We start from the raw sequence: 25,918 nt of genomic DNA on the forward strand, positions 1-25,918 counted from the left end.
GAGCACATCTAGGGTGATGGGATGTTTGATATCATACTTTCTTATTGGTTCCGAAGCCCACTTCTTATGCCACCATCTAGCAGCATTTTCTGTACTGGATTGAATGCAGCTGCCCCTAACAATACTCCATAGCAGCAGCACCAAATATTTTCTTGGTCAAAATTATGCTTCAAAAGATTAAACCATGCAGTGGCAAAATTTTGGACAATGCCCCACCTCCTTGAATACTCCTTTGTGACTCTCGTCATCTTTTAAAGTAGCAGCTTAATCAGACCAAACCAACCTGTTGTGACAATTGAAGCCTCCACAATGCATGTGCAGCGTGGGGGTATCCAGTTAAGCATACCACCAGGGTGCATCCATGCGCCACCAAACACTCCTACTGATTATCCTACTCATGCAAGCGAAGTGTATGGGGGCACAAGAAAATCGTGTGTGGGGTCTTTGCTAGAAAAGACAGTTAAGCAGAAAGTGATAAATCATAAATACAAATAAAGAACATGAGTCGCACTCAACAACGTTATAATTTCGCAAACTTAACACATATACATACACTGTCAACGGATTCGATGCCAGCTAGAGGCATGTGCGTAGCAAATACAAATTAGCATACATTTAATGAAGTTTATTCCCTTCACAATGATTTTCACTCCTTATGTCTTTACTGAGTCCTTACTTATGGAAAAAACTAGGGTGAACCTTGTGCCCAATGTACTCTGATTCAACAAACAAACTACTACTGCGTATCTCTTACAGTCGTACGAAACAACAAGCAACAAGCAACAAGTTAATATTCTTTCTCTCTCTCCGTTACAAGTTGAATTTCCTAGGCATGCCCTGGATCATGCAGTATAAAACAGTCGCCTCTGACAATGGGGATAGACATTTTCTCAATTTCTGTGCGAAATTATTACTCAGTTACCACACACTATAAGAGAGGAGAGAAACCAATATTCAAGTATACGTGCGTACGCATTACGTTACGGCCCGGAGGCGAGCGAAGACCAAAATCATAGTGAACATTATGTCATTACACACGTGATTCACAAGACGTACGTTGCTGTTAACAACTTTAGGAACTGACTCAATATACATTCAGACTATACGAGCGGTCCAAACACGTGTAGGGGCAAGGAATTATGTACTACAAAATAAACCAACACCTAATATAACGTTAATTGTGCACTCCTCGAAAAAAACATATTAAATATCTATTACTCATAGAGAGCGTAGTCCCGCGGACAGAAATGCAAGCCCAAGAGAGAAGCGAGGGATCGGTTACATGGTTTGTTACAGCTACAATTTTCAGTGGGTCTCGTCATGATGACATTCACTGCCAAGGCTAGGTAAGCGTAATACAGAGAAGTGCTCAAACAAAATATGCTAGATCACGGGGGGTATGCCTTGACCAAATGGCTCCGGTCGGGGGTACAGCTGGGAGGAAAAGAAAGAGGGCAAAATCGAGGCAAAACGATGCGTAAAATTACGTCATACGGAGCTGAAAGCTCTTCTGAAAAAAAAAATACAAGGGCGGCATCGGGCACTTAACGTGCTTACTTCTAAACCAAAAGCAATCAAAGCGTGGTCTGGATGCCGTTGAAATAAGTTAAGAGTCCACTGCCGACAATGCAAGTCGCGCAGCAACTAAAATCAAAACCACATGCAGGAGGGAGTAAGCAAATGCTTCCAGCAGAAAGAAGAAACAAAAGAAAATATTACACAGAAAATAAATTAAGTGAAGGTCAAAGTCAAAAGGAATGGCTACATGAAAATCAAGGCTGGCAAGCATATTTAATATTTACGTTACTCGCACGGCCATCGTGTGCACACACTAACTCCGTCTCCTGAAGAATTTTACCTAAACGAGCTGCCCCTCGACCGGGCCAGAGACGACCTGCTTCCACCAAGAGAGACCCACGAAAAAGACAATTAAAAGTTATACGCGCTCATTTATACTATTCGCTAGATGGCGTTGCAGTCTCTACAATTGAGGAGAGGCTAGGGGGAAAGAAAGGGAAGGGGAAATTGGCACCTTGAGGCGGAGAGGGGTTAAGAGGGGAGAAGGAAAGGAAGGCTGCGGCCCGGAGATGACGTCACAGAAGCGCGGCGGGCGCTTCACATATTATAACAGTGTTATCTTATTACGGTCTGATAATATTAGACTTCAAAAGATGTGTATTTTTTCATACATACAGACTGAATGTGTAGGCAACATACTGCCATGTTCTCTCAAATGCAAGTGCTATCGTCCATACTGTGCATTTACCGCCGAACAGTAGAAATTCGAAATGGCAAATAAATCTAGTTATTTAAAAGAATTCTTTTTAACTGTTTTATCAACAATGTTATTTCTTGGTGTGTTGAGATTAGGTCTGAAAAACTCCCAACCCTGGTGTTGTAGTATACAGTAAGGCCCAAAATCCAAAGCAGGCCATAATGGTTGGACTTCACAATGCTTAAAATGTATTACTGGTTTTTCTGACGCCCATAATGAGAGACTTCAGTTGTCGCCACTCCCGCTGCCTGATTAAGTTAAGAATAAATATTGAATTGAAAATGAACACAAGGGTGGTGGGGGGGAAGGGTTCGACCTGGTGGATGCAGGTAGGAGTGCGTCGTTAGTTTAAACTACCTGGGCTGTTCAGGCCACCCAGGACGCCTTGAAATAAAAGGAAAATGACTGAGAAATCACTGTACTTTATTATTGCTTAAAACACTTGCTTGTCCAACGCCTGGCCGAGTCTGTTGTCAGACTGTCGCTTCACGATCGGTTTAACACATTGATGTTGCACGCGAACAGGTTAGGCTGCAAACACGTGTATAAAGTTCTATCCTGAGGCCAGCACTGACAGAACTAAGGCTGTGACGAATTACTGCAGAACTGATAGGTTGCAACTATATTTATAATGGAATTGAAGTTAAACATAAAATGGCAAAAGTATATGATCAAAAGTTCTTAAATATGAGTGCAATCTTACCTACTACAATACAAATGTTTCAGCTTTTGCATAAGTGCGGCTAGATGAAAATTATACCAAAGTCACAGTAGCTCCTTAAAGGTTGATAAAGTTTTTATTACGAGGGTAGATTGCAAATACATATATTACACAGTCAAAGTTAACTAAATCGAAACACGTTTATTAAAGTTGACGACAGTCGTCGTACCCTTCCAGATGCAGAGGCCGTACCTGGCCACCGACGTGGGCCGGAGGGAGACTTGTCCCCCCAGTGCACTATCTGTGTAGTGCGACGATCAGGGATGCATCATCCGCGTGTGCCCTAGCATGCCAGTGGGCTTCTTTTAGTGTTACAAATAATTCTGCTTTTATGTATTTTTAAATGGTCGCGAGCCTCAATAATTGTGTATATTTTGTAAATAGTAACTAATTAACTGATGTGTAAATTCGCTTTTGATTAATGTCTCGCTAAGTTGTGTAAATATTCTGTGATTTTTTCTCAAGTGTTTCGCCGTGCTAGTAATGTAATTGCAGCCTGTCGCGGGGTGGGCCTTTCCCACGCGGGCCGATTTCTCCTCCCCTCCACCGCGGCCCGCGGGCCTCGGTCCGCTGGCGGGCGGGGAAGGACAGTGGTGTTCTGGGCGCGATCGAGAGCAGACATGCAAGCCGCTCCGCGCTGCTCGCGTGGCGCGTCTTCTCAGCTCATGGTCCGACGACAGTGTAGCATCACGGGTTGTCGCTGCAGCCGAGCTGCATACGATGTATCGTTCACCATATTGAGTCTTACGAGTTTTCCGGGACGTCACCAGACGAACGTCTTAGACCACGTACGCGCAGATACGGACCGCCGAACCTCGCAGTCAGTACGAAATTTTTACGTAACAGACCGCGCACGCGTTGCACATCTTTACGGAGCAACCTTAATCGGGGCCATTGTTACATGGGAAACTTTCCAGTTTATGTCGGGACGTGTTAGCGGACGAGACTGTCTTCCGGGAGTCTGGGTCGTAGCGGGGAGGGCGCTCGATCCGCGACGGGTCCACCAGGCTGTGGCAGGCTTTCAAAACGACAATAAAAGGGGCTCGTGGAACAGTCAACACCGAGTTATCCTTGGAACTGCCAACCATTCTTCCTCCTCACCTAACACTCCCTCCAGGTCCCGTATTTCCCGTTCCTGGCCACGTTGGCCTGGACCCACACCTCACCGACGAGAGCAGTACGGGCACAGCAGGACAATTACGCAAACGAGGAATCAGGGACCAAAAGCAGAGGGACGTCAAAGTGTTAGTACACCATGACACTAAAGGCTTGCTAGAAACCCTAATCAAACGACGATGAACTGGCGTCAAAGCCTGGAGAAATGCGTAAGACTCAAGTCCGCTGCCCGAGTACTTTGAACATTAAAATTTACGTAATATTCCGAAATATCCCTGTTGGGATTTAAATTACTAAGCGAACAGCCACACGTAAGAACGTACGGCTACGTGGGGTCGGGCGCAGAGCTAATTGAAAAATATTAGGTAAACTTACGACTATGGCGATGAACTGGAAAAGTGGCGCGAAAACGGTAGGCTCTGCGTTCGCAGAGCGACCGACCTCTGTGAGCTCCCGGCGGCAAATGGCGCTAGAGCACCGCGCGACATCCCGTAAAGACGCGTGTAGCACGGGAAAAATGCCACGACCAGTTTTGGACTTAGTTGTTAAATTTTGTGATATTACATTATTATTTTACAATTGCACATAATTCTCATATTATTTCAGTATATTTTAATTGTTGTTATTTTGGTTTCTGAAAAGAGGAATTACTTATTTGATTACACACTAGCGCATTGCCACACCCGGCCGGGTGCTTTGGTCGACTTGCTGTTCGTCGCGGCGCACTTTAACTCACATGGCTGACACCACGCACAGGCGTGTTCGTTGCACTTACGAGTAAGTGTTGTTGGGACGTAACGGCCTGTGCGACCCAGAGGGAGCACCGGCGGCTGGTGTCACAGTATAATAACCCCGCCATGGCAGCCCAAGATGTATTGCAGCTTCCACACACCATAGCTTTATCTGGGGTCTCTGCACTCGGAAATGAGTGACAAGCATCAGCACTCTTTATCACCATCATCATGATAAACATCGTCATCATCATCAATATGCTATGCGTGAGCACATAAACCGTAAGTTTGTAGAAGTGGAAAACTCACCATCACCACTCAGCTAGTCTGCTTGCTCAGGACTGCAGAGCTGGTTACCTTTTTCTTCTGTGAACACTGACGAGCGTTTCTTTGTAACTTGTGTTCCCCATACAATTTTCTACTGCCACATAATGTTGGCATTTCAAATAAAAATAGAATGCGGTGACGCCGTCCCCGCTACCTCTGACTATGTAGACGTGATTTTTGCTCGGGTTCGTGATCTCAGGGAAGGTTCGGTCTTGTGGCTAGAGGTAGGGGTTAATGCAGTAGGGCCCCCCGAGCTGTTATGGCCACTCGGGACGCCTGAAGAATAACACAAAGTTTCTGGAAGATAGTTGGTGAATTTAATACAGCACAGCCCAATACATGGTGCTGCCCGTTCTGGCCGTAACGGTTTGCCGGACGCGACTAGTCACACGCGCAGCTCACTTCCTCAGTGGCGGCTCACGATTTTAATGCGCGTGAGGGGCGGACTTGTACACGTGATGCGATAGTTACAAAAATACACTCTGACATGGCGCACGATATCTTGACGAACAATACACTTCACTATTACATAACACTTAATAAACTGGGCTAGTGGCACGTAGGCCCGTGTCTCCGGCGACTCTACGTGATACCTCGATGCGTCCCAGGGACTGAATCGTTATTATGTTTGGCGGCACAATGCCGTACATCGGTGATACATAAACCCTAACGTGACAGATAACACTTTGACGAGTAACTATTTCTCTAATACATAACACTTAATAAACTGGGCTAGGGGCACGTAGGCTCGTGTCTCCGGCGACTCTACGTGATATCTAGATGTGTCCCAGGGACTGAATCGTTATTATGTTCGACGGCACGTGTCGCCTGCTGGCTGTCCCGTGTGGGCCAAAACTAAGTAGCCTGTAGGCTAAGTTGGGGCGTGAAGCGCCGACATAAATTCTCGTAAACTTCCCACAGTACTTACGTATGACGTAGAACACTCATCTTGGAGCACTGATTTAATTAAGTTAAACACCTCATGGTAGATTGAGGCCGACCGCGGAACTGTACGTAAAAGTTTGAAAAGATCTTACACTATTGAAAACTACATGTCGATGAAAGCAAAGGTTGATGGTTCCGCGTTGCGCGCAGGCTGCCGGCCTGTTTGAGCTCTCGCAGGACACTCCCGGTGTCGCCGCGCGCGACCCCCCTCCCCCGCCAGCCCTCCCACGGAAACGTGTGAATTTCGTGGGAAACTGAACCGGCCAGGTTCGGGACAAAACGCACAGTGAAACATAATTTTGACAGGACTGAATTATTAATTAATGAAAAATAATGTTTAATAAAAACCTGTGGAAAAATATAATTAAAATAATTTGTTGTAGTGCGGCGGAAGGATATGCCATACCCGGCCGGATCCTTCCGCCGGCGCGGCACTCGTTGCATGGCGTTCGCCTCGTCGCACGCACTACCCTTTGCTGCGCGCACGGGCGCGTTCGGTGCACACGCTTTTGCGAGACGTTGATGAGGCATAGCGGTCTATGCGACAGAGGAGCATTGGCGGTCGACGTCAGAGGTAAGAGTGCCTATATGTAAATTTTAATGCTTGTTGCGGATTTTTCGTCTCTAGTAAAAAAAAAAAAGTATTAATTTTGAGCGTTTATTTCTTGATATGAAATTGAAACCTAAGGTAATTACTGGATATATTAATATTTTATTTTCTAGATGTAAGGTCGATGGTTAGGGTTGTCTCCTCGTTTAGATTTTGTATTTCTGGCAAGAAATTGCTCGAAGGTAGGATATTTGAATTGTTGCATCTATGGTTCCAGATTATTCTCTGTGACAAAGCAAAAGAAGCGATATTAGTGCGTTGCCGGTGAGAATGGATAAGGTAATTAATTAATTTGATATTTTATATTGTTGTAAAAATATCTTGTTGGACTTAAGAATCCTGACTTGTGATTATGACTGTTAAATATATAGTATATCAAAATGTTTGTGTTAATATCACTGTTGATCGCACTCCTATAATTTAAGGTTTTTGTGTTATTTGAATTGTTTTATATGTGAACTGTTTGCAGCATGTATCTGGTCCAACAGCATTGTATGTTGTTGAACCGTGGCGGTCATCTGAATTAATATATATGTCATGAGGTTATGAATTATTCATTTTTGAGGTTATGTTCTTGTCCACAAAGGAATCGGTGTAGGAAGTAGGACAGTGGTTAATTAAGGACGGGACTGATCTAGACAAGGAGGTTGAGAAACAATATACGCCGTGTTGGGCATACTTATACTAGAGAATGCGGCACCAGTGTGGACCTAATGCGTGGGTACAGTTCCAACAAATAGTCTATCCAGTAGCATTTATAATCGAATTTTTTTTTGTGTAGTTCTGATGGAGAGCCAGTTTTCTGAAATAAAATTATTGAAAATTTAAAAATGATTTCTTTTTTGTCAAATGGTTTTCACAATTTTTTTAGATGGTGGTGTACCAGTTATTAACCATTTTAATGAAAGGTGAGGTTATTTTACATTTTAGGCCTACAAATACTGTGGTTAGTGAAATAAAAAATATTTTATGGTAATTGTTATGTATCATTTCCAAGTTAATTCCTTGATCCTAGTGGCGTGATTCTGTATAATTGAACCTGTGGTACAGATTCTTGCTGTTTAGATTTAGTATGTACTTCAACAGGTCCTAAACATAACAAAAATATCACAATACAGACAATTGTCAGTTCTCGTGGAATTTTATTTTTGTATTAAACATTTGATCATAATTAATTTTTATATTGCAAGTTTTTCTTTAGTCTAGGATCTGTCGACTTACGTAATTAAAACCAAGCATCATGTACCCCAGCATCAATATGTACAGGATCAAGGGATTAACTTGGATATGTGTTATGGAACTTTTACCTATTTTGCAGTAGTGTTGACAGTAAGTTATGTTAGGTTCGTTACATTAAAAAATATTTTAAAACAATTTCAACAATTGGTTAGGAATTACCATTATATACTGTAACTAACTTAATGGTCATCCACACCTTATTCATCCAGCTCCCAGTTTGGACTGCTTAGTCAACTGACAGTTTGGACTGAACTGAAACCTTCCTCATGTACGATCAGTCTTAATGGTTTTGTTGCCATTTGATGCATAGTTTTATCGTAGAATATGGAAGAAACTTTGGATGTTGCAGTTGCAATTTTAGTTAGAAAAAGTAAAAAAAAAAAAAAAAAAAAAACCTGGAAAAGCAACCTAAGAGTATAATCAAAGAGTTCTGCCATAACATTCAGCTGATGGTCTGATTGTTTGGACTGGTGAGTGGCTGTTCCCACACACAGCCGTTTGGACCGAGTTTTATGGGAAGCCATCATTCCGTCAATCCATCAGTTCCCACTGATCAGTCCACCATCCTGGAACACACATGGCTGTTCCAACTGTGATGTCCAAGCTGTCAGTTTGGACTGATCATGTGTGAGGGGCCTTAACGTAACCAACCGTGCTTTATATTGTATTGTATTTTTAATGTAACTAACCAATCATTTACACAGTGTGAAAGTATGTAATATATTTAGCTTACCTAACCTAACTTCCCGTTCACACAATTTTGAAGAATTTTAAATGTTGCTAACCTAACGGCCAGTCCACACTATTATAAAGCATTTTTATTGTAGCTAACATAACCAACTGTCTTACGATTTTACACTTTTCAATGTAATTAACTTAATTCCTCTAAGAGGTTTAATTACTGGTAAACTAGGTAAAGTATCACAATGCTGTCTTAGATAATGATCTGAAAACATGGCAGGAAGTAAAATAAATCATATTGGAATTTGTATTGCAATTTTTATGGGAAATTGGCTCTCTTTAATAATCACCCCAAAGGGCTATTTTATATTTATACTATGTATTAAAGAAATATTTACTGAGCTTTACTGTTGCTACAAACTGAATATGCAAAAATTTTAAAGTTGATGTTTGAAAGTTATTGAACACAGAAGGTTTGTAGATTAAATGTTTGATGTATCGAATGAAGGTGAAGTTACACAGCTACAAGAATAGTAAAATAAATTACAATGACTCAAAGGTCAAACTAAAAGAATATTATTTCAAACCCAGGTGCAAAAACATTTCAGAATGGCCCATCTACTGCCAAAATGAGCTACACTCAGACTAAGACAATTATACAAATATGGTTTGGCTCTAGTACTCAAATGTGGCGTAGCCACCTACATTTCTGGCCCAGATCATTACAGTTTTCTATTAGGGATAACGTTATCCTTGAATCAATTATATTATGAAATTTCTGGGAACATTTACGTATTCGCTTAATATGCTTAACTTAATTCTTCTTATTCTATTTAACTTTACACTTTTTGTAGACTCTCAAGATGTGAGAATGCTTTTCCTAAATAAAGATCTTTAGTTGGTAGTACATATATTTATGGTTATTTTATATATTCATGTAAGTTTATGAGTGCAGTATTGCTTAACACTGTAAACAAAATAGCAAACACACAATTGTACCCTCCTTGATTTAACACCACAGTTTGTCTAACACATGCTTATTACTATAGCACAGATCATAAAGTTTGACTTCTCCAAGTACGTACATCTATGGGAACGAACAAGCATGGTTAAGTAAAGCTAAAAATTGACTGTAAAATGATTTTGGGCAAAACATTGTTGCAGAGAATCAGTGACTTTCAAAATATGTAGATTTTAAGAAGTCTCTTGCAATAATTTTTTTTTTTTTTTACAAAATATTAATTTTTAATTGAAATGGTTTCCTGTGCTAGGCCAATATTTTGTTGAAGTTGTTAGAGGAAAGGGAGGAACATAATTCTAAATGGATGAAGTGTAGGTTTTGGTAAGTGTGATTTTGGTGGTGGTTCACTGACATGACTCAGTGAGATGCCCTCCATCCCTTCCTCAAAGAGACAGCTTCATAGCCGTGCTAAGACAAGCCTCCCTCGTTCATGCAAACAAATCCTGCCAGCAGAAGACGTGACACACGCAGCAAAGCTTTATTACAATAATTTTTCTTAAGCTGCAAAGTTACTAATCAGTGTTTGCCTCCATGACAGAAAACGCAGTGTGTTCATATTCAAATAATTACTCAATACTAATCATTCACACACATATTCAGTGTTTGCCTCCGTGATAGAAAAAACAGTGTGTTCATATTCAAATAAATACTCAGTACTAATCATTCACACACATATTCAGTGTTTGCCTCCGTGACAGAAAAACGTAGTGTGTTCATATTCAGATAATTAATTGATTTCCCCCCAATGAGGACTGCAGACAAAGGTGCAAAGCTTGTTATAAACAACAACAACAACAACAACAACAACAACACTATGTTCCTACTGGAACAGAATTGAGATTAATGGTTATTTCTTATTTGTAGAGCATTTCTAAAATTATAAAAAAAATGATTTTTTTTCCCCCATGACACTAATCATTGGTAGAGACCTGCAAAATTCGCGGATTCGTTGACCTCTAGGATAGACTCCGCAGTCCTTTAAATACTCGCGGAAATGACACCTGTTCATTGGCTACTGTCGCGTGAGACGTCTCAATTAGGCTGTCCGTAATTCGGCACTTTCTTGGTTGAGTGTTTCCCATTGGCTCACAGTTCCCCGGATAAAATGTGGGCCAATCGCAGAAGCGGTACGAAGGTTATAGTTGTTTTGATGCCGGCCTATCGCGAAATGAATCCGCGAATTTTGCATGCCTGTAAATCATTGGGGACATCTGCAGTGAGAGAAACGGGGCGTGTGTGCGACAGGTTACGGAGCTGAAGGAGCAAGGGAATGCCGCCCTGCAGGCGGGCAAGTTCGAGGAAGCGGTTCGGCACTACTCCGCGGCCATCGCGCTGGACGCCGGCAACCACGTGCTGTACAGCAACCGGTCGGCGGCCTACGCCAAGGCGGGCCGCTACCTGCAGGCGCTCGAAGACGCAGAGAAGACCATCGAGCTGAAGCCGGACTGGGGCAAGGCGAGTGTCGCTGCTGTCTGATGTTCCACGTGCGATAGTTTAGTTTGTAGCAGTCACTCACTGTTAATTGCAGGTATTTCACTAAATGATATACTAGGTATGCTTTTTTGTAGAGAATAATAAGTCATTAACAAATTATTGTAAGAAATGTAATGTTTATTGATAGGTGTCAGGCCCACTGATTAGTTTTGTAAATTATTATTGCCCTTGAAAATAGTTATGTTGGCCACCACTGCCCAACATATACATTTTTTTAGTTTTGAAGGACTGTTGCCAACTCAGTTATCATTTGCCAGACTTTTTATCTTCCAATCGCTCCAGTCCTCTTATTCAGTTTTTTTTAACTTAAGAACTAACTTTGTTTGACATGTTCATTCCATGTTAAATAGGGTCCTCTGTGGCTGTGATCGCTAATGTCTCTTGCTCGTGTGGTAAGTCGTGGGTGTGATCCCAACACAGCGGCACGACTCGATTCATGGAGCACTGAGTCGGTACCCAGTTTGTTTTGGAGTCCACTGTACCATATTTTGGAGGTGACCATGCCTTAAAAATCTTTGTGTTTTATGTAAAACCCCATAAAATCATAATTAAATGATCTATATTAAATTGTTTCCTTGGCAAAATTTCTTTAAGGAATAGAGATGGGTACCAAAATATGCTATCTTCGTTTATACAGTTTTTAGGCTATAAAATTTTTCATTTAATTTTAATAAAATTTTGCTTTCTTAAAGCACAGCTAGTATATAATTTAGAGAAATGCCTACAATTAACAACGGTGACCGACTGCTGCAAATAGTAATTCTTGTAATCATTAGTATTTAGTGTGGAATACATTTTTTTTTTAAAAAAATGAGTACAACTGTAACAGGGTGGCCACTCACCGGGAAAACCGGGATTTATCAGGGAAATCACGTTGATCGGGAATTATCAGGGAAATGTCAGGGAATTTTTTTAATAACCGGGAATTTTTTGTGTCATGTATATTTCCGCAGAGCTGCCAACCATTACGGATTTTCCGTAATTATTACGGATTTAACACAATATTACGGAATTACGGAACATCGCTGGTTTATTACGGAAACGAGGCTTTGTGCTGCTGGGTCACGGAAAAAAAATTCCGTTTCTGGTGTGCGTGTTTCGTGAACGCAGTTCGAATACATCACGTGGTTGCGCAGATAACGGAACTGATAAATGTGCGCATCTACTGTCGAAATAAGTAGATTAATTATTGTGTTTTGTAATAGAAATGGTACTGTATTACGTCCGTTGTACGATACAACTAGTACATATTCTCGGTCTTTTCGTTTGTTAGTTACTTACATCACGATAATTTTTGTACGGTACTTTGGCTAACCTGTCTTGTGTTATTTACTTTCTTGAAAGCCATTTTTTTTCATCAAAGTGTTTTTGTCGTGTGTACAGACGTGAAACTTTTTTATGTTGTTCAATAGTGTTGTGTTCTTCAGTGCCGGTTGTAGAAATGAAGTGTGTGACAGAACAATGTGTATCTGGGGCAAAAAAAAAAAAAAAAACGTTATTCTTCAGAACTTTCGACCAAACTATATAAAAGAATGGCCATGCTTGTCATCTTCAAATGTTTTGGAACGCCACGCTTTTTATAATTACCACGTTTCCATGTCGGGTTTAAAACGTTTTAAGAACACTTACCGATTCGAAAACGTCCATGGAAACGGGTTCCAAAACATTATGAGTTTCAAGGTCGATACACCAAAATTGTGGGATGGAATGGGATTGAACAGAGGGAAAATGGCATGGAAACGGTTATTGTATTGGAAACGGATAGAAAGTAAATACGCACAGCGTTTGTTACCAACGGCAGTTGTTTATAACACTTAAAGTGTGTTGTTGGTTGTTGTTCAAAAATGACGAGTGTTAGTAGGAATGTGTGGACAACAGAAGAAGTGTTAGTTTTGTTGGAAATTGTAAGGGAACGAGAAATAATAAAGCTGTTTGGCGGGAGGAGGTACAAAAATGCGAAAATATATGTTAGTACATGCATTTCGGACGTACGTAGCAGAATGACAAATCACCTGTTTGTGTTTATTTACTTACGTCTTTATTTATTTCGTGTGAGCCAACATAAATTTCAATTACGCCACCCTTATAACAAGCAAATATATCGATCGAATCGAAGTTGGTTTTAAATTGGATCGAATTATTGCATGGAAACGGGTATCGTACACAAACTAAATTGGATACCCGAAACGTTTTAAACCCTACATGGAAACGTGGTAAATGTATGCACGTGTGACTTTTCGATTGCGCATGGTGGAAGGGATGACTGAGGATGGCATATTGAATCAAAGAAACATGCAGAACATTTTAAAGCTGTGACGAGCAATAAATCTATATCGTCGTTTTTCGCTACATCTGAAGAAACGAAAGTAACAAACGCAGAGTTATTGTTTACAAGTTTTTTGGTAGAACACAATTTACCGATAGCAATAGCCGATCATTCGGGTAATTTGTATAGAGCTATGTTTCCGGACTCAAATATTGCACAGAAATACAGCTGTGCGAGAGCAAAAACATCTGCCTTAATGGAGTACAGTAGAACCTCGATGATACTTTCCCGTTTCATACATTTTCCCGTGTCATACGCCGATTAATTTTGGTCCCGCCGAAAGTACTATAATTACAATGGTTTACTTTCCCGGAACATACACTTATAAAATCACGAATTTCCCGTTTCATACGTTTTTACATAGCGGAAAAGTCCGAAAATTCACAAATTAATTTGTTGTATTCCTCCTGAAAAAAATACGTTTTAATGCTTTTATTTTGAAAAACGTTCATTGTTTACCTTTGCAAACGTAAGAAAATAACTTTATCGCACCATAGATATGGATAGTATCACGAAGACTGTGCACCTCGCTACTAGCATCTAGGGCCAGCACCGAGCGAGACTAGTGGCGCAAACTAGCAATGATTATGAAAATGGTCAACACGCTTTACCAAGGCACGGATTTCATATTTTGTGCATTCATTAATCTTTGAACTGAATATAGCCGTTTGTTATTGTTTTCTTACGATCAGATTGTTTTGTATTGTACGTTTCTCAAGTTAACATTTTATAGAAAATTGTTCTGTTGCATAAAGTTGTTTGTAAAATGAAACAAACAAGCAAAAATTTCTGATTTTCTTTTTACAATAGCCTAATTTTTTAAATTTCTAATTTAGGCTTGGTGACCTTTCCCCCCCTCCAATAAAGGACTGCCTTACTTGGTTATGGACTGTATTTTACATTTCTGGTGGTTTTATTATATGTATATATAATGATGAATTCATATCTTTCATTAATATAATGCAATTATTTACACATTATGTATTTAAGTTTAATCAGACATTGTGCTGGTATGCTAGATTGAAAAAAAATGTTATTATTGCTATTCCCTTTTCATACACTTTCCCGCATCATACACCATTTTTGTGCCCTCCGTTGAAAAGTGTATAATAGGGGTTCTACTGTATATGGCTGGTGAAACTAAAGTGAAACTGTTGAATCTTTAGTAAGTGGACCATTTGCTTTAGCTACAGATGGGAGTACTGATTGTAATGCAGTGAAGATTTATCCATTAGTTGTTTCATTTTTAAATCAAACACAAGGTAAAATTTGCACTGTACTGTTATCCCTTGTTGAGAGTACTAAAACTAAGAATATTTCACAACTAGAAATGTTACATTTCAAAAATGAATTAAAGAACAGTTATCAAAAGTTGTGTGAAAAAATGTTTGAGCGCTCGCCACTGAAATACCCTATTACATAAAACAAAACAGACTGCAGGTCATTATGAACGGGACTCTATAATGTAAAGTGACATATTTAAAATGAATTTGTTATTTAACGAACTTCCGTATGTATATAATGAAGAAAACACAGCAGGGTGCTAAAATATGAGTAATCTCTTTCTATAATATTATATTTTTTCATCAAAAGTATGTTTTTTTGTCATTGTAAATATCAGGGAAATTTTGAATTTTTAATCAGGGAAATCAGGGAAAAATCAGGGAATATTTTTGGTGACTGTGAGTGGCCACCATGTGTAATAATACTAACAACACACACTACTTTATGGCCTTTAGGCCTGAAATGTTTACAAAATTGGGATGGCAAGGAAAATGTTGAAACCTCTCCCTTCCCTGGAACGAGTACGGACGGACTCAGCGCGGCAGCGTTGCTAGAAGCGGGGTTGCTTGTGCCCGGGGGCAGGGCTACTCGCGCAAGGGCAGCGTGCTGGCGTACCTGGGGCGCCTGGACGAGTCGGTGGCGGCCTACGAGGAGGGCCTGCGCCACGAGCCGTCCAACCAGCAGCTGGCGGACGGCCTGAAGGAGGCGAGGGCACGGCTGGCGGACAACCAGGCCGACTTCGGCAACCCCTTCCGCTCGCCCGACCTGTTTGCCCGCCTGGCCATGGACCCCCGCACGCGCGCCTACCTCGACGACCCCGACTACGTCAAGCTGGTCAAGGAGCTGCAGGACAACCCCAACAGCTTCGGGTGAGCAGACCTGCCAACTCTCACGATTTTGGATTGAGGCTCACGATTTTAAGGTCCATCTCACGCCCTCACGCCAAAATAGTGTTTCCTCACGATTTTTTGGGGCCCCAAGATTTTTTTTGTAAAAGTTACAAAACAAGTTTTACGAAAGCTTACAGTAACGAGTTGCCATCAATACTCGAGTCACGTAAAGGAAGCAATTTTGCGTTTTGTAGCGTGTGCCCTGCTGATTTTTCTATCTCGCATAGTGGAAGAGGAGACATTGTGAAACATGTCACTACAAAAAAACACAACTAACACGTGAAGTGTATTGCTTCCAATAAAAAAAATTAATTTTGCTGTGAACAGTGATAATAATGTTACCCGAGCAGAATGTTATTTTACATCTTTTTTAGTTGCGGCCCTGCATGATCACTGCACGACAGCGCTAAGTTATGTTCAACTAAATTAAATCTGCAACCTATAATTTGTTGAAATAAATTTTGAAGCAGAGACCATGTAACATATGTACAGGTATGTCACTTAAATTTAAAGATTCTCATTTGTTGTTTTTTATATCTAACCTGTATTTATGGGCCTGAAAATTTTTATCGAGGACCTCATGATTTTTTAAATTTGAATGTTGGCAGGTCTGGGTGAGTTGTAAGTGTTTGTGACATGTTTCAAAAACCTTATTTAGTAACTGGCTCATTTGAACCATGGTCATGATTAGAGACCCGGAAATTTCGCGGATTCGTTTAGCCGCGAGCTAGAATGCAAACCTTCGCACTCTCGCACTGTGTTCGTGATTGGCCCGCAGTTGTTTGGACGCGCCCGTCTACGACCGTGAGCCAACGACGCCCAGCTAGGAGAGAAGTAAGCGAATCAGGTAGTGCCCAAATAACAAGGATATTAAATGTTCTCGCTAAGAAATAAACCAATGGGAAAGTAAACATGGGTCGAGCACACCTATGACGTTGAATTCTGTCCTGAGGCCAGAAGAATCCGCGAAATTTCCGGGTCTCTAGTCATGATGAAATGGCGATTTTTCCAAAGTTTTGAACGTCAGTGTAGTTTCAACAGGCGGTGTAAAGCTCATATAATATAATCATATATTTTTATGAAGATACGTGCAAAACCCATTAAATATGTTTTTACTAAAAGTTTCAGTAAAGTTTAAATAAATCAGCACTCATACACATTTAATTTTTCCTTGATAATCCGACCAAATTTTTTAATCCAATTAGATATTTTTTTTTTAAAAAAAAGGTTCATATAATACCATCATACCACATGGAATTTATAATTTGTTATTGATGTAACAAGTGTGTGTCCTGAAATTTGTTTTTGAAATCTTGACAAAACTAAAAGTAAAAAATTCTGGAACTTATTTCTTCTCCGAGGTATGTACATATTATTCTGTTGCAAATAGTATATATTTTATTTTATCAATGTCTCACTTTGTGTTTATTGAACTTTTGGACATGTAAACTGTGAATATTACAAAGATTTTTGTGCAGATAACATGTTCGATAGCTTTATGGTACCCTCCGTGATTGAAGGCTGTAGGGAATAAGTAGGCAAATAATTTTCAAAAACGTGTGCAGCATGAAGCTGAACGACCCGCGAGTGCTGACCACGCTGAGCGTGCTGCTGGGGATGAACCTGGGCAAGGGGGCAGCTGACGAGGACATGGACACCTCTCCGCCGCCCCCTTCGCCGACCACCGCCCGCCCCCCGCCCCCGCCCCCGTCGCAGGCCGCCCCCAAGGCCAAGGTTGAGCAGATGGACCAGGATCTGACAAGCGAACAGCGTCAGGTGTGTGGTTTTATTTTTTTCTTTTCATCCCGTTTTCCATTCTACATCTTGATGGCTAGTTTGACAACCATTGAGCAGTAACTACCCTCTTTTATCACATAATCGTCACACTCGCCATTAAAATTGGGATAAATAAACTTCTCACGTAAACATCGCATGTTGTTTTGGTCCCGCTATTAGATGCCGAGAGCTTTGTGTAGGTATCTTTTCCGTATAAAACTATGTATTTTAAAGTAGAAATCTAATATTAATTCGGACATTGCCATGTACTTATTTAATTAACGGAAATTCGAAGTTGTCTGACGTGTAAATTTTCCTTTAAAGATTTTTTAAACGTTATAAACTTTATCTGTTGGTTTGCGTCGTCGCGATGTACCATTTACAATAATCTAGAAAGCGCTAGTTGGCATCATTCGTGTTTGGTTATGTTGCTTCCCGTATAGAGCGCGCACACGTAGTCGAACATCGATATCTCGCCAATTGCATGCAACGCGCGCGCTCTGTCGAATGCTGAGTTAACTACATTTGATGGCCCGCACTCTTTCGTGGGAAGTGTGTGCAACGACCATAATTTCGCATTACTTCACGTCACAGATTCAAGTGGCTTGCGTTCGCGTCACAGTTTTGGTCTTCCTATTTAAAGTTGAAAGGTTTTTGTTGCATGACTTATTAATTTAAATTGTTTGGCGTGCTCTTTTAAACTTCACTTTTTAAATAAACATATATTCCATGAATGGGTTTTGTTTTCATAAATAAATTTATCAAACAAATTTTTTTTTTCTTGCATAATTGTTGCACCCCTACTTTTCAAACTTGATTTTAGAATAAAATGTGTGACGTTTATGCGAGAAAACAGTCATTGTTGGGAACAAGATATCATGGTTTTATTTTTAGTTCAGTTTAGATTATTTAATGGGAGGATTCTGTTTAATTTTTATTTTTTTTCCGGTTTTCCATTATTGTACTTTTGCTTTGTGATTGCAGTGGCATCACTAGTGTGCATACGTTAAACTTTGCAGTTCCTGTTTGGGAAATACAATTTTTATAGATATTTTATTTTTATATGCAATTCTTTCAAGTAGTGGTTTTTAACAATAGTGTGATTTTTTTAAAATTTGAAATAGTAAAATTCAGATGGAAATTGCAGGCATTGCGGGAGAAGGAGCTCGGAAATGAAGCCTACAAGAAGAAGAATTTTGAGGCAGCCCTGAAGCACTATAACAAGGCAGTGGAACTGAATGGGAATGAGATAACATTCCTAAACAATATCGCAGGTGAGTTGATGCAAGAAGCGTTTGCAGTTATTTGGTGCAGTCTCCTAACAAAATACCTGTTCAAACCTACAGTTAGAGTTCTTTGTAATCAAAATGAAAGTAGGTTATACTAAACTGTTAATAAATTTAAAAGGCTTATCGGGATTTGAAAATAAATAGGCTACTTGAAAGTAAGAAATTATTAGTGAGGTACTTTTGTAATTAGGTCCCATTTTAGTTTTTCCTGCAAATTTTTATAGTTATAACTTGACGGGAGTTTGAAAAACCAAGAAACTGCCTCAAATTCATCTCTCTAAAAATGGTATTTGAACATTGTGATGGATTTAGTCTTGTGGAATATGTGGCAGTAAATTTGTATTTGTTGATTTCTTTAGACTTTATAGTGTCACAAATACAAACTTGTTTCTATGAGCTGATCAATAATTTTTCAGAATGTTAATCCTAACCCTTCGCACAAGGAAGTTATCAGTTTCCGTTATTAGTTGCCGTTATTAGTTTCCTATTTAATCCTTTTTATAGTCTAACGCTCCTATTCCTTGCTTCATATTGCATGCAACATCACATGATATAAGATATTGGAGAGTCAGACTCTACAGAGCATTGGAACTAAAACTTAAACATGTCAAACCTGGTATGACGTAGGAGTTCAAAGAGAGAACACTTATGCTTTGAGAAACAATCTTGAATCATTTTAAGTTTCTTTGGTAGTTGTCATCGTTTGGTGTTTAGGATGTTAATTACTTTGTCACACACTATAATGTTGTTAATGGGAAGTGAAAAAAAGAGTAGTGACTTCTTTTAAATGGTGCACTCAAATTTAACTCTTGTTGTAAAACCTTTTTACTTTGGAATAAAAAAACTCTACAACAAGTTAATTTTATTAAATTTAACAGAAGTTTATTTTTTTCATTTAATAAAATATATACATATTTACTAACAGTTAGAGGGTTCTCCATAGCCATGGTCACTCATGTGGCATGGGTCGTGGCTTTCATATCAACACCCTGGCATCACTAAGTTCACGAAGAGTCGTTACCCTGATGGTTTGGAGCCCACTGTAATATTGCAGGTCCTATCGACTTTGAGCCTCTGTGGACAGCTGCAACTTCAGATCCAAACAACCAGGGAGAAAATTTTTAATTTGTGTTTGTAAATTCAGATAATTTCTCATATTCTGTATACAGTCAAACCTCTATCTATCGTTTTTCAGGGGACCAACAAAAAAATTCAGTAGATGCGGACATTCAATAGATGTGGACTTCACTCTTAGGTTTTGAAAAAAATATTTCAACCTCAAAATTAGTGTCAGAAATATATCAGTTACTTGTCATTAAAGTTTAATCAATTGAAAAAATAATAAAAATGGAAGCATTTTAATTAATTCAATTTACACTTAAAAAAAGTAAAAAAGCATATCCTATGCACAGCAGACCTACAATTCGATTTCAAGTTATTCAATAATCCTAATTTGTTCATCAAGTGTTCTCAACTACAGTAAAACCTCGCTCGTATGGCCCCCGGTTCGTATGTACACCTCAGTCATACGTACAGATTTTCGAAGGAAAAAAAGTTAAAAAATATGAAAAATTGTAAGAAATACGTTAAAGTTAATTAAAATACAGTTGTATCCTGTAGCGTTCAGAACAAATACGGGCTACATTACACATACGCATTGCGCCACAGTAAAAATATTTAAAAAAAAAGGCCGCAAATTAATGTAAATTTACCGTCAATAGCGCGCCATGTGCGGAGAAAGGTCATTGTACTCTTATCAGCTGTTGTTACGGCGCGGCGTAGCCGCCGGCTGGCTCTCTCTGTTGTCTGAGCTGCGCATGCGCAGTATAACTCACTCAATGCTCCGCCCAGACTCGTGACGTTCCATCAGCAGCCAGCCAATAGATGCAAGCTTAGCGGAAAAAATTATAAGCTTCACCTCCCGTGTACCAGTTTTGTCCAGTTCTAACACCAGTTTATTGGTATACGCACCAGTTTTCTCGCTGCCGTGACATGTTCAAGTTTACGTTCATCTTGATGTCTTGATACCACTAATTAATTATTTACGATCCCCATAAATAAATTGTTAGTTTAAAAAATATGCGTCAACTGTAAAATACCGTACTTCCGAAATTATAAAATACGTATAAAACAGTTACCAAGACTCTGCTTATTTCATCTTGTGAGGGTTAAAAACGAGACGTCTCAATGCTCAGTCATAATAAGGGACATATTTATTCTTGACGTGATTTTATATACGTACGGTATAAAATGTTTTGTTTTTTACGTTACCATTTTAGCCGACATGAAAAAGTTTCGTACATAAATACAAGTCGAAGAGTGGCAACGTTTCGTGACGAGTCGATTTCACAGAAATATGGCACCACTACTGTTTGTTGACAGTTCACTCGTTGCTATTATAAAATGGCTGCAGATTTAAGGTGATTTTTACTATTTCTATGTACTATCGTTACTGTTTTTATGACTGTTTCTTTCTAAGAAATGGTTATTTCTGCAAAATCTTTATGGTTAAACGATCATCTATTATAATTTATAGTGAAGGGACCACATATTTTGTACAATCAATGCGGACAAAACGATAATTCGAACATCGGTACAAGCTGACTTTTTTAACCTTAGTTGTATGGCATTTTTGCCGGGACCGTAGAAAGTATACGATAAACACGGACAATCGGTACATGCGAGTTCGATAGATAGAGGTTTGACTGTATTCAATTTCTGAATACCCAGCATATGTTGTGTATAGTTATACATATATTGAAGAAAAAAAATGTTATGCCTTTTTTTTTTTTGTCTCTTAAATAATGAAGTAATTGCTTTATATTGCATATGTTTAGAAAAAAAGTGGTAAGGAAATTAAAAAATATTTTAATGGATTGCATTAAAACTCAATCTCACACAACATTATTGTGCTCTAAGGGCTATTTCTGTGAATTTTAACTTTATGTTTATACCTATTTTGCATTTGATATTGTCACAAATATTTTCAAATATATTCACCAAATGTAATATAATGGATGTAAAGAGTAACGAAAGTGATAATAGTTGTGAACGCTTGCGCTGCTTTTTAATCCTACTATATTAGACTTGATAAACATCAATTAATTGGAAATATTTGTGACAGCAAGAGGAAGTATAGTGTTGAATTAAAAGTAACAGGCCTTAAATAATAGTAAAAATGAGAGTGAAAAAAAATCAAAATTATGTGTAAGACCTAGCCTAGAATGTTTGTTTCAGTAGTTGCATGAGAGCTATGGTTACTATTTATGTATAAGCCCTGGTAGTTGCTTATTAAACTTTACTGATAAAACAGCTACTCAAGCACTCAATATGCAACATTTTCATTGTACCAGAAAAATTTAAGATTCAAATAGAAAAAAAAATTGTCCTTAGCTCACACCTATCTCTTATTGTTGCTACATTGTACATTGTAATCAGCATTTATTTTTGTAATGTTCTGATGTATACATGTTATGGTCTGTTTTCCAGCCGTTTACTTTGAGCAGAAGGAGTACCAAAAGTGTATTGAGCACTGTGAAAAAGCAGTAGAGGTTGGTCGAGAGAACAGGGCTGATTTCAAATTAATAGCAAAGGCTTTCACTCGAATGGGAAATGCATTCAAGAAGATGGGTGTAAGTTTTTTTTTTATTATTTATTGAATTTATTTGGTATGTTTCAGTTGATTGCATAATTATAAATGTGTGTTTGGCGTGCTTTACAGCAGGCACCTAAGTACGTAACAATATTTGTAATTTATAATCATAGTTTTATAAAAAATAAATAATTTCCATATTATGTAACTATGCAGTGTAGGTTTGAAATCTCGTGTTTGTGTCCTTGAGCTTGTGTAACAAGTTTGTCAAATTTAAAAATAAAGCATACTGAGCAAGTCTTTTGGTACTTGCTATGATCTGTAACATCTAACCGCGGTAACGAGAAAAATCGTGGTTACGTTGAGTTGTGTTCCTGGCAACTTATTTTGGTCCTACTCTTCTAGTTTGCAATTTTTCCTCATGCTTATGCTGCTTCTATTCTTGCATTTACATAATTTACCCATATCTGTATATTAAAAAAAATTCAAAATCTTATCAATTCATGAAATTATTACGGAAATTATTTGTTTTCTAATTAATTTGTTAATTTCTTATGTGTTAATGAGGAATATACTTATTTATTCAATAATCACTACTCTATCCAGTTGAACATAAGAACTCTGCAATTGTACCAATGTTAACTGTACATTTCATCTCCTAAACATGGTCACTGGTGAATTTATTCATCAAGAAAATGAAGTACATTTTTTCCTGTACAGTGTTTGAAAGCTATTGCTTTACAGTTTTTTAAAATTGTTTTGAGTTTAGCCATATGGTCAGAAATTTACTAATTTTAGTTTTTTCTAATTAGCTAAATAGGTGATACTTAAACTAGGGAAAGGTCAAGTCCTGAATATTTTGTATCCAGAACTCAAATTTGGATCACTTAGTCTCAAAGGTCAAAATTAAAATCATGTACAAAAATGATTATTATCATTTTATTTTAATAATATATTACAATTATAAAAGCATAATCTTGGTGAATGGTAATCATATATACAGAGAAAAACAAAAATAGACTTGGTGAATTTCATAGACGGTATAACGTTTCGTTATATACAAAAAATAAACAGATGTTCAATGCTGATTGTAATTTTGTTGTTTTTATTTTTTCAAATAGAATGCCCCGACGAATCCAAACACTTCCAATGGTTCATTCACTCGTTCCACATGTATATCTGACTGTCGAAAATTGCTCGTAGTTCGCGTGATGAGAATTAACAGAAAAAATAGCGTCCTTCAGTAATGTTTTGCTGCAAATACATGAAGTCAGTGCGGCCTCAAACGTGGCCGCATCCAGCGAAACCCGAATTTCACCCCGAGCCAAATGCCGACGAAGGTGGCCGCAATTTCTAAATCATGTCCGAAAGAAATATATAAAAAAATTAGGTTAATTTAATACTCGGTATGGCTCTGACCACCCACGTTAAATGATCTATTAGCAAATTACTTCATAATTTGGCGAGAAGCCACCGAACGCGACCTACTGGTGCAGCAATCGGCAGACAACTGGTGAAATCCTGCCACTCTCCTCCACGCAGGGAGTAGACGTCACATGACCTCACCGACCAATCATACTCACGCTTCATTCATGCTACAGATACAAGCCAATCACAGAACAAGTTACAATACATGAAAAAACTTTGTACACACAGAACTCTGGGCTTCCCTTGATCTGTCTCTTTTCAATTTCACATCAAAATCGGGGACTCCCATTCTCGTTCTCTCTCCCACACCGTGAGACATCAGTTATCACTCAGTTCCCACGCAGTGGGGAAATTACCGTCTTTATCTCGGTTGGCGGGGAAGCACTGTTTCTTTCTCACTTACAGGCCTCTCATGCCTCTCTCCCAGACACAGTCCCGTGATCTGTAATTATATTGCAACACGTTAATTAAAATTAATAACAATAATCATAATACGAATTACTTTACAAAATTAAACTTATTGAGAAAAACCTGAAAAAGTAGGCCTAAACAGGTAAAATTCTAGTACAGCGACTTCTTTGTGAATAATTACATAAAAAATAGTATTGATTGAAAATGTATAATAAAATAATAAATACCTTCTTAAAAACATAGCAAGTGAAAATAACATATATTAGTATCCCTAACATCTGATTATACTGTTTCATAACTTATACATCATTCAAAAGACATTGACTTATTAATATTTACATATACAAAAAATAAGTTTAAAAGAAAATTATTTATTTAGGAGGGCAGGGTCTTGAAACATTACAACGGTAATGGTATATTTTTGAATCTAATTTCCTCCAATATTTTTATTTTTTCCTCTGAAATATTACTTCTCTCAGATACTATACTATAGATTCTATTGAGTTCGAGGATTGGACCGGCGAATTCATAAAATCATTATTTCCATTCTAAATGGGGATGTGTTGCAGAATTTAACTAGTGCGAAGGCCGCCTTTGAGAAATCCCTGTCGGAACACCGCACCCCGGAGGTGAAGTCTCTTCTCTCGGACGTGGAGAAGATGATCAAGGACGAAGAGAGGCGGGCCTACATAAACCCCGAGCTGGCAGAGGAGGAGAAGGAAAAGGGCAATGAGCTCTTCAAGCGTGGTGAGTGCGTGGTTGCAATAGTAGAGTGTTTTTTATTGGCTGAATATATGTGTGTGTTGTGTGTGTGTCTGTATATGTGCCTATATATATATTTTTTCTTTTCTTTCTTTTTTTCTGTGTTAAAACTATGAATGAACGAGTCTGCAAATTTTGGATTCGAGTCGAGTAGATTTCAGTATTTATGCAGATGAATCATGTCTAGATTAATTCGAATTGATCTGAAGTAGTTACAGAAGGTTTCTTTATTATTATTATTATTATTTATTATTATTTATTATTATTATTATTATTATTAGTATATTAAAAGGTTGTTAGTATTAAGTACTAGCTATTTAAATAAACAATGCATGCAGAAACTGATTAGTAAAGATTGTATTTTGGTAAATGTTGAAAGCAGTAACACCATTCAATGTGCACTTTGTGCTGTTCACCACATATAAAAAAAAAAATCACTAGTGTAAATGCTGTCCTGGTTTCTCGGTCCCAGTCGTTTACGTGCAACAAGATTTTGTAACAAGAAAATTTTCCGATGTTTTTTTGAAAGCACTGTGTGGTGACATATTGGTATCTTGGCTGAAGTTACGTAGCCAGCAAGGAGAAGTTGGCCGTAATGGCCACTTAGCGCCGGGATTTGTATAGCTCACCGTAGGAACTCATAAGTGTGATGTTGTGTGTGTGTTCATATCTCCGAACAAGAGAGAAATTATTTAAACATTCCCATCATGAACACTTCTTGCAGACATCTTAATTTAAAACACGTTGGGTTTATTTTGAGCAGGTATGTTGGAAATGCGGTGTTGCAGGGGACTATGCCACTGCCGTCAAGCACTACACGGAGGCGATCAAGCGCAACCCGGACGACCCCAAGTACTACAGCAACCGGGCAGCGTGCTACACCAAGCTGGCTGCGTTCGACCTGGGCCTCCGCGACTGTGACAAGTGTCTGGAGCTGGACCCCAAATTCAGTAAGTGCCTCCCTCCTCCCTCCTCCCTCCTCCCTCCCTCCCTCCCTCCC

General features: G+C 38.8%; 1 protein-coding gene across 1 annotated transcript in view; it reads left to right on the forward strand.

Moving 5' to 3' along the window:
* The first annotated feature begins 6,869 nt into the window (after positions 1-6,869).
* The window catches only part of LOC134542072 (stress-induced-phosphoprotein 1), a 29,262-nt gene continuing 10,213 nt past the window's right edge, over positions 6,870-25,918 (forward strand). Inside the window, exons 1-8 of the mRNA XM_063385981.1 lie at positions 6,870-7,004; positions 10,912-11,121; positions 15,353-15,639; positions 17,226-17,436; positions 18,584-18,710; positions 22,215-22,357; positions 24,726-24,903; positions 25,707-25,868. Coding sequence (XP_063242051.1) covers positions 6,996-7,004; positions 10,912-11,121; positions 15,353-15,639; positions 17,226-17,436; positions 18,584-18,710; positions 22,215-22,357; positions 24,726-24,903; positions 25,707-25,868 — 1,327 coding nt within the window. The 5' untranslated portion in view covers positions 6,870-6,995. The remainder of the gene's footprint in view (positions 7,005-10,911; positions 11,122-15,352; positions 15,640-17,225; positions 17,437-18,583; positions 18,711-22,214; positions 22,358-24,725; positions 24,904-25,706; positions 25,869-25,918) is intronic.

Source organism: Bacillus rossius (genome assembly GCF_032445375.1).
Source record: "Bacillus rossius redtenbacheri isolate Brsri chromosome 4 unlocalized genomic scaffold, Brsri_v3 Brsri_v3_scf4_2, whole genome shotgun sequence".
Taxonomy (NCBI): domain Eukaryota; kingdom Metazoa; phylum Arthropoda; class Insecta; order Phasmatodea; family Bacillidae; genus Bacillus; species Bacillus rossius.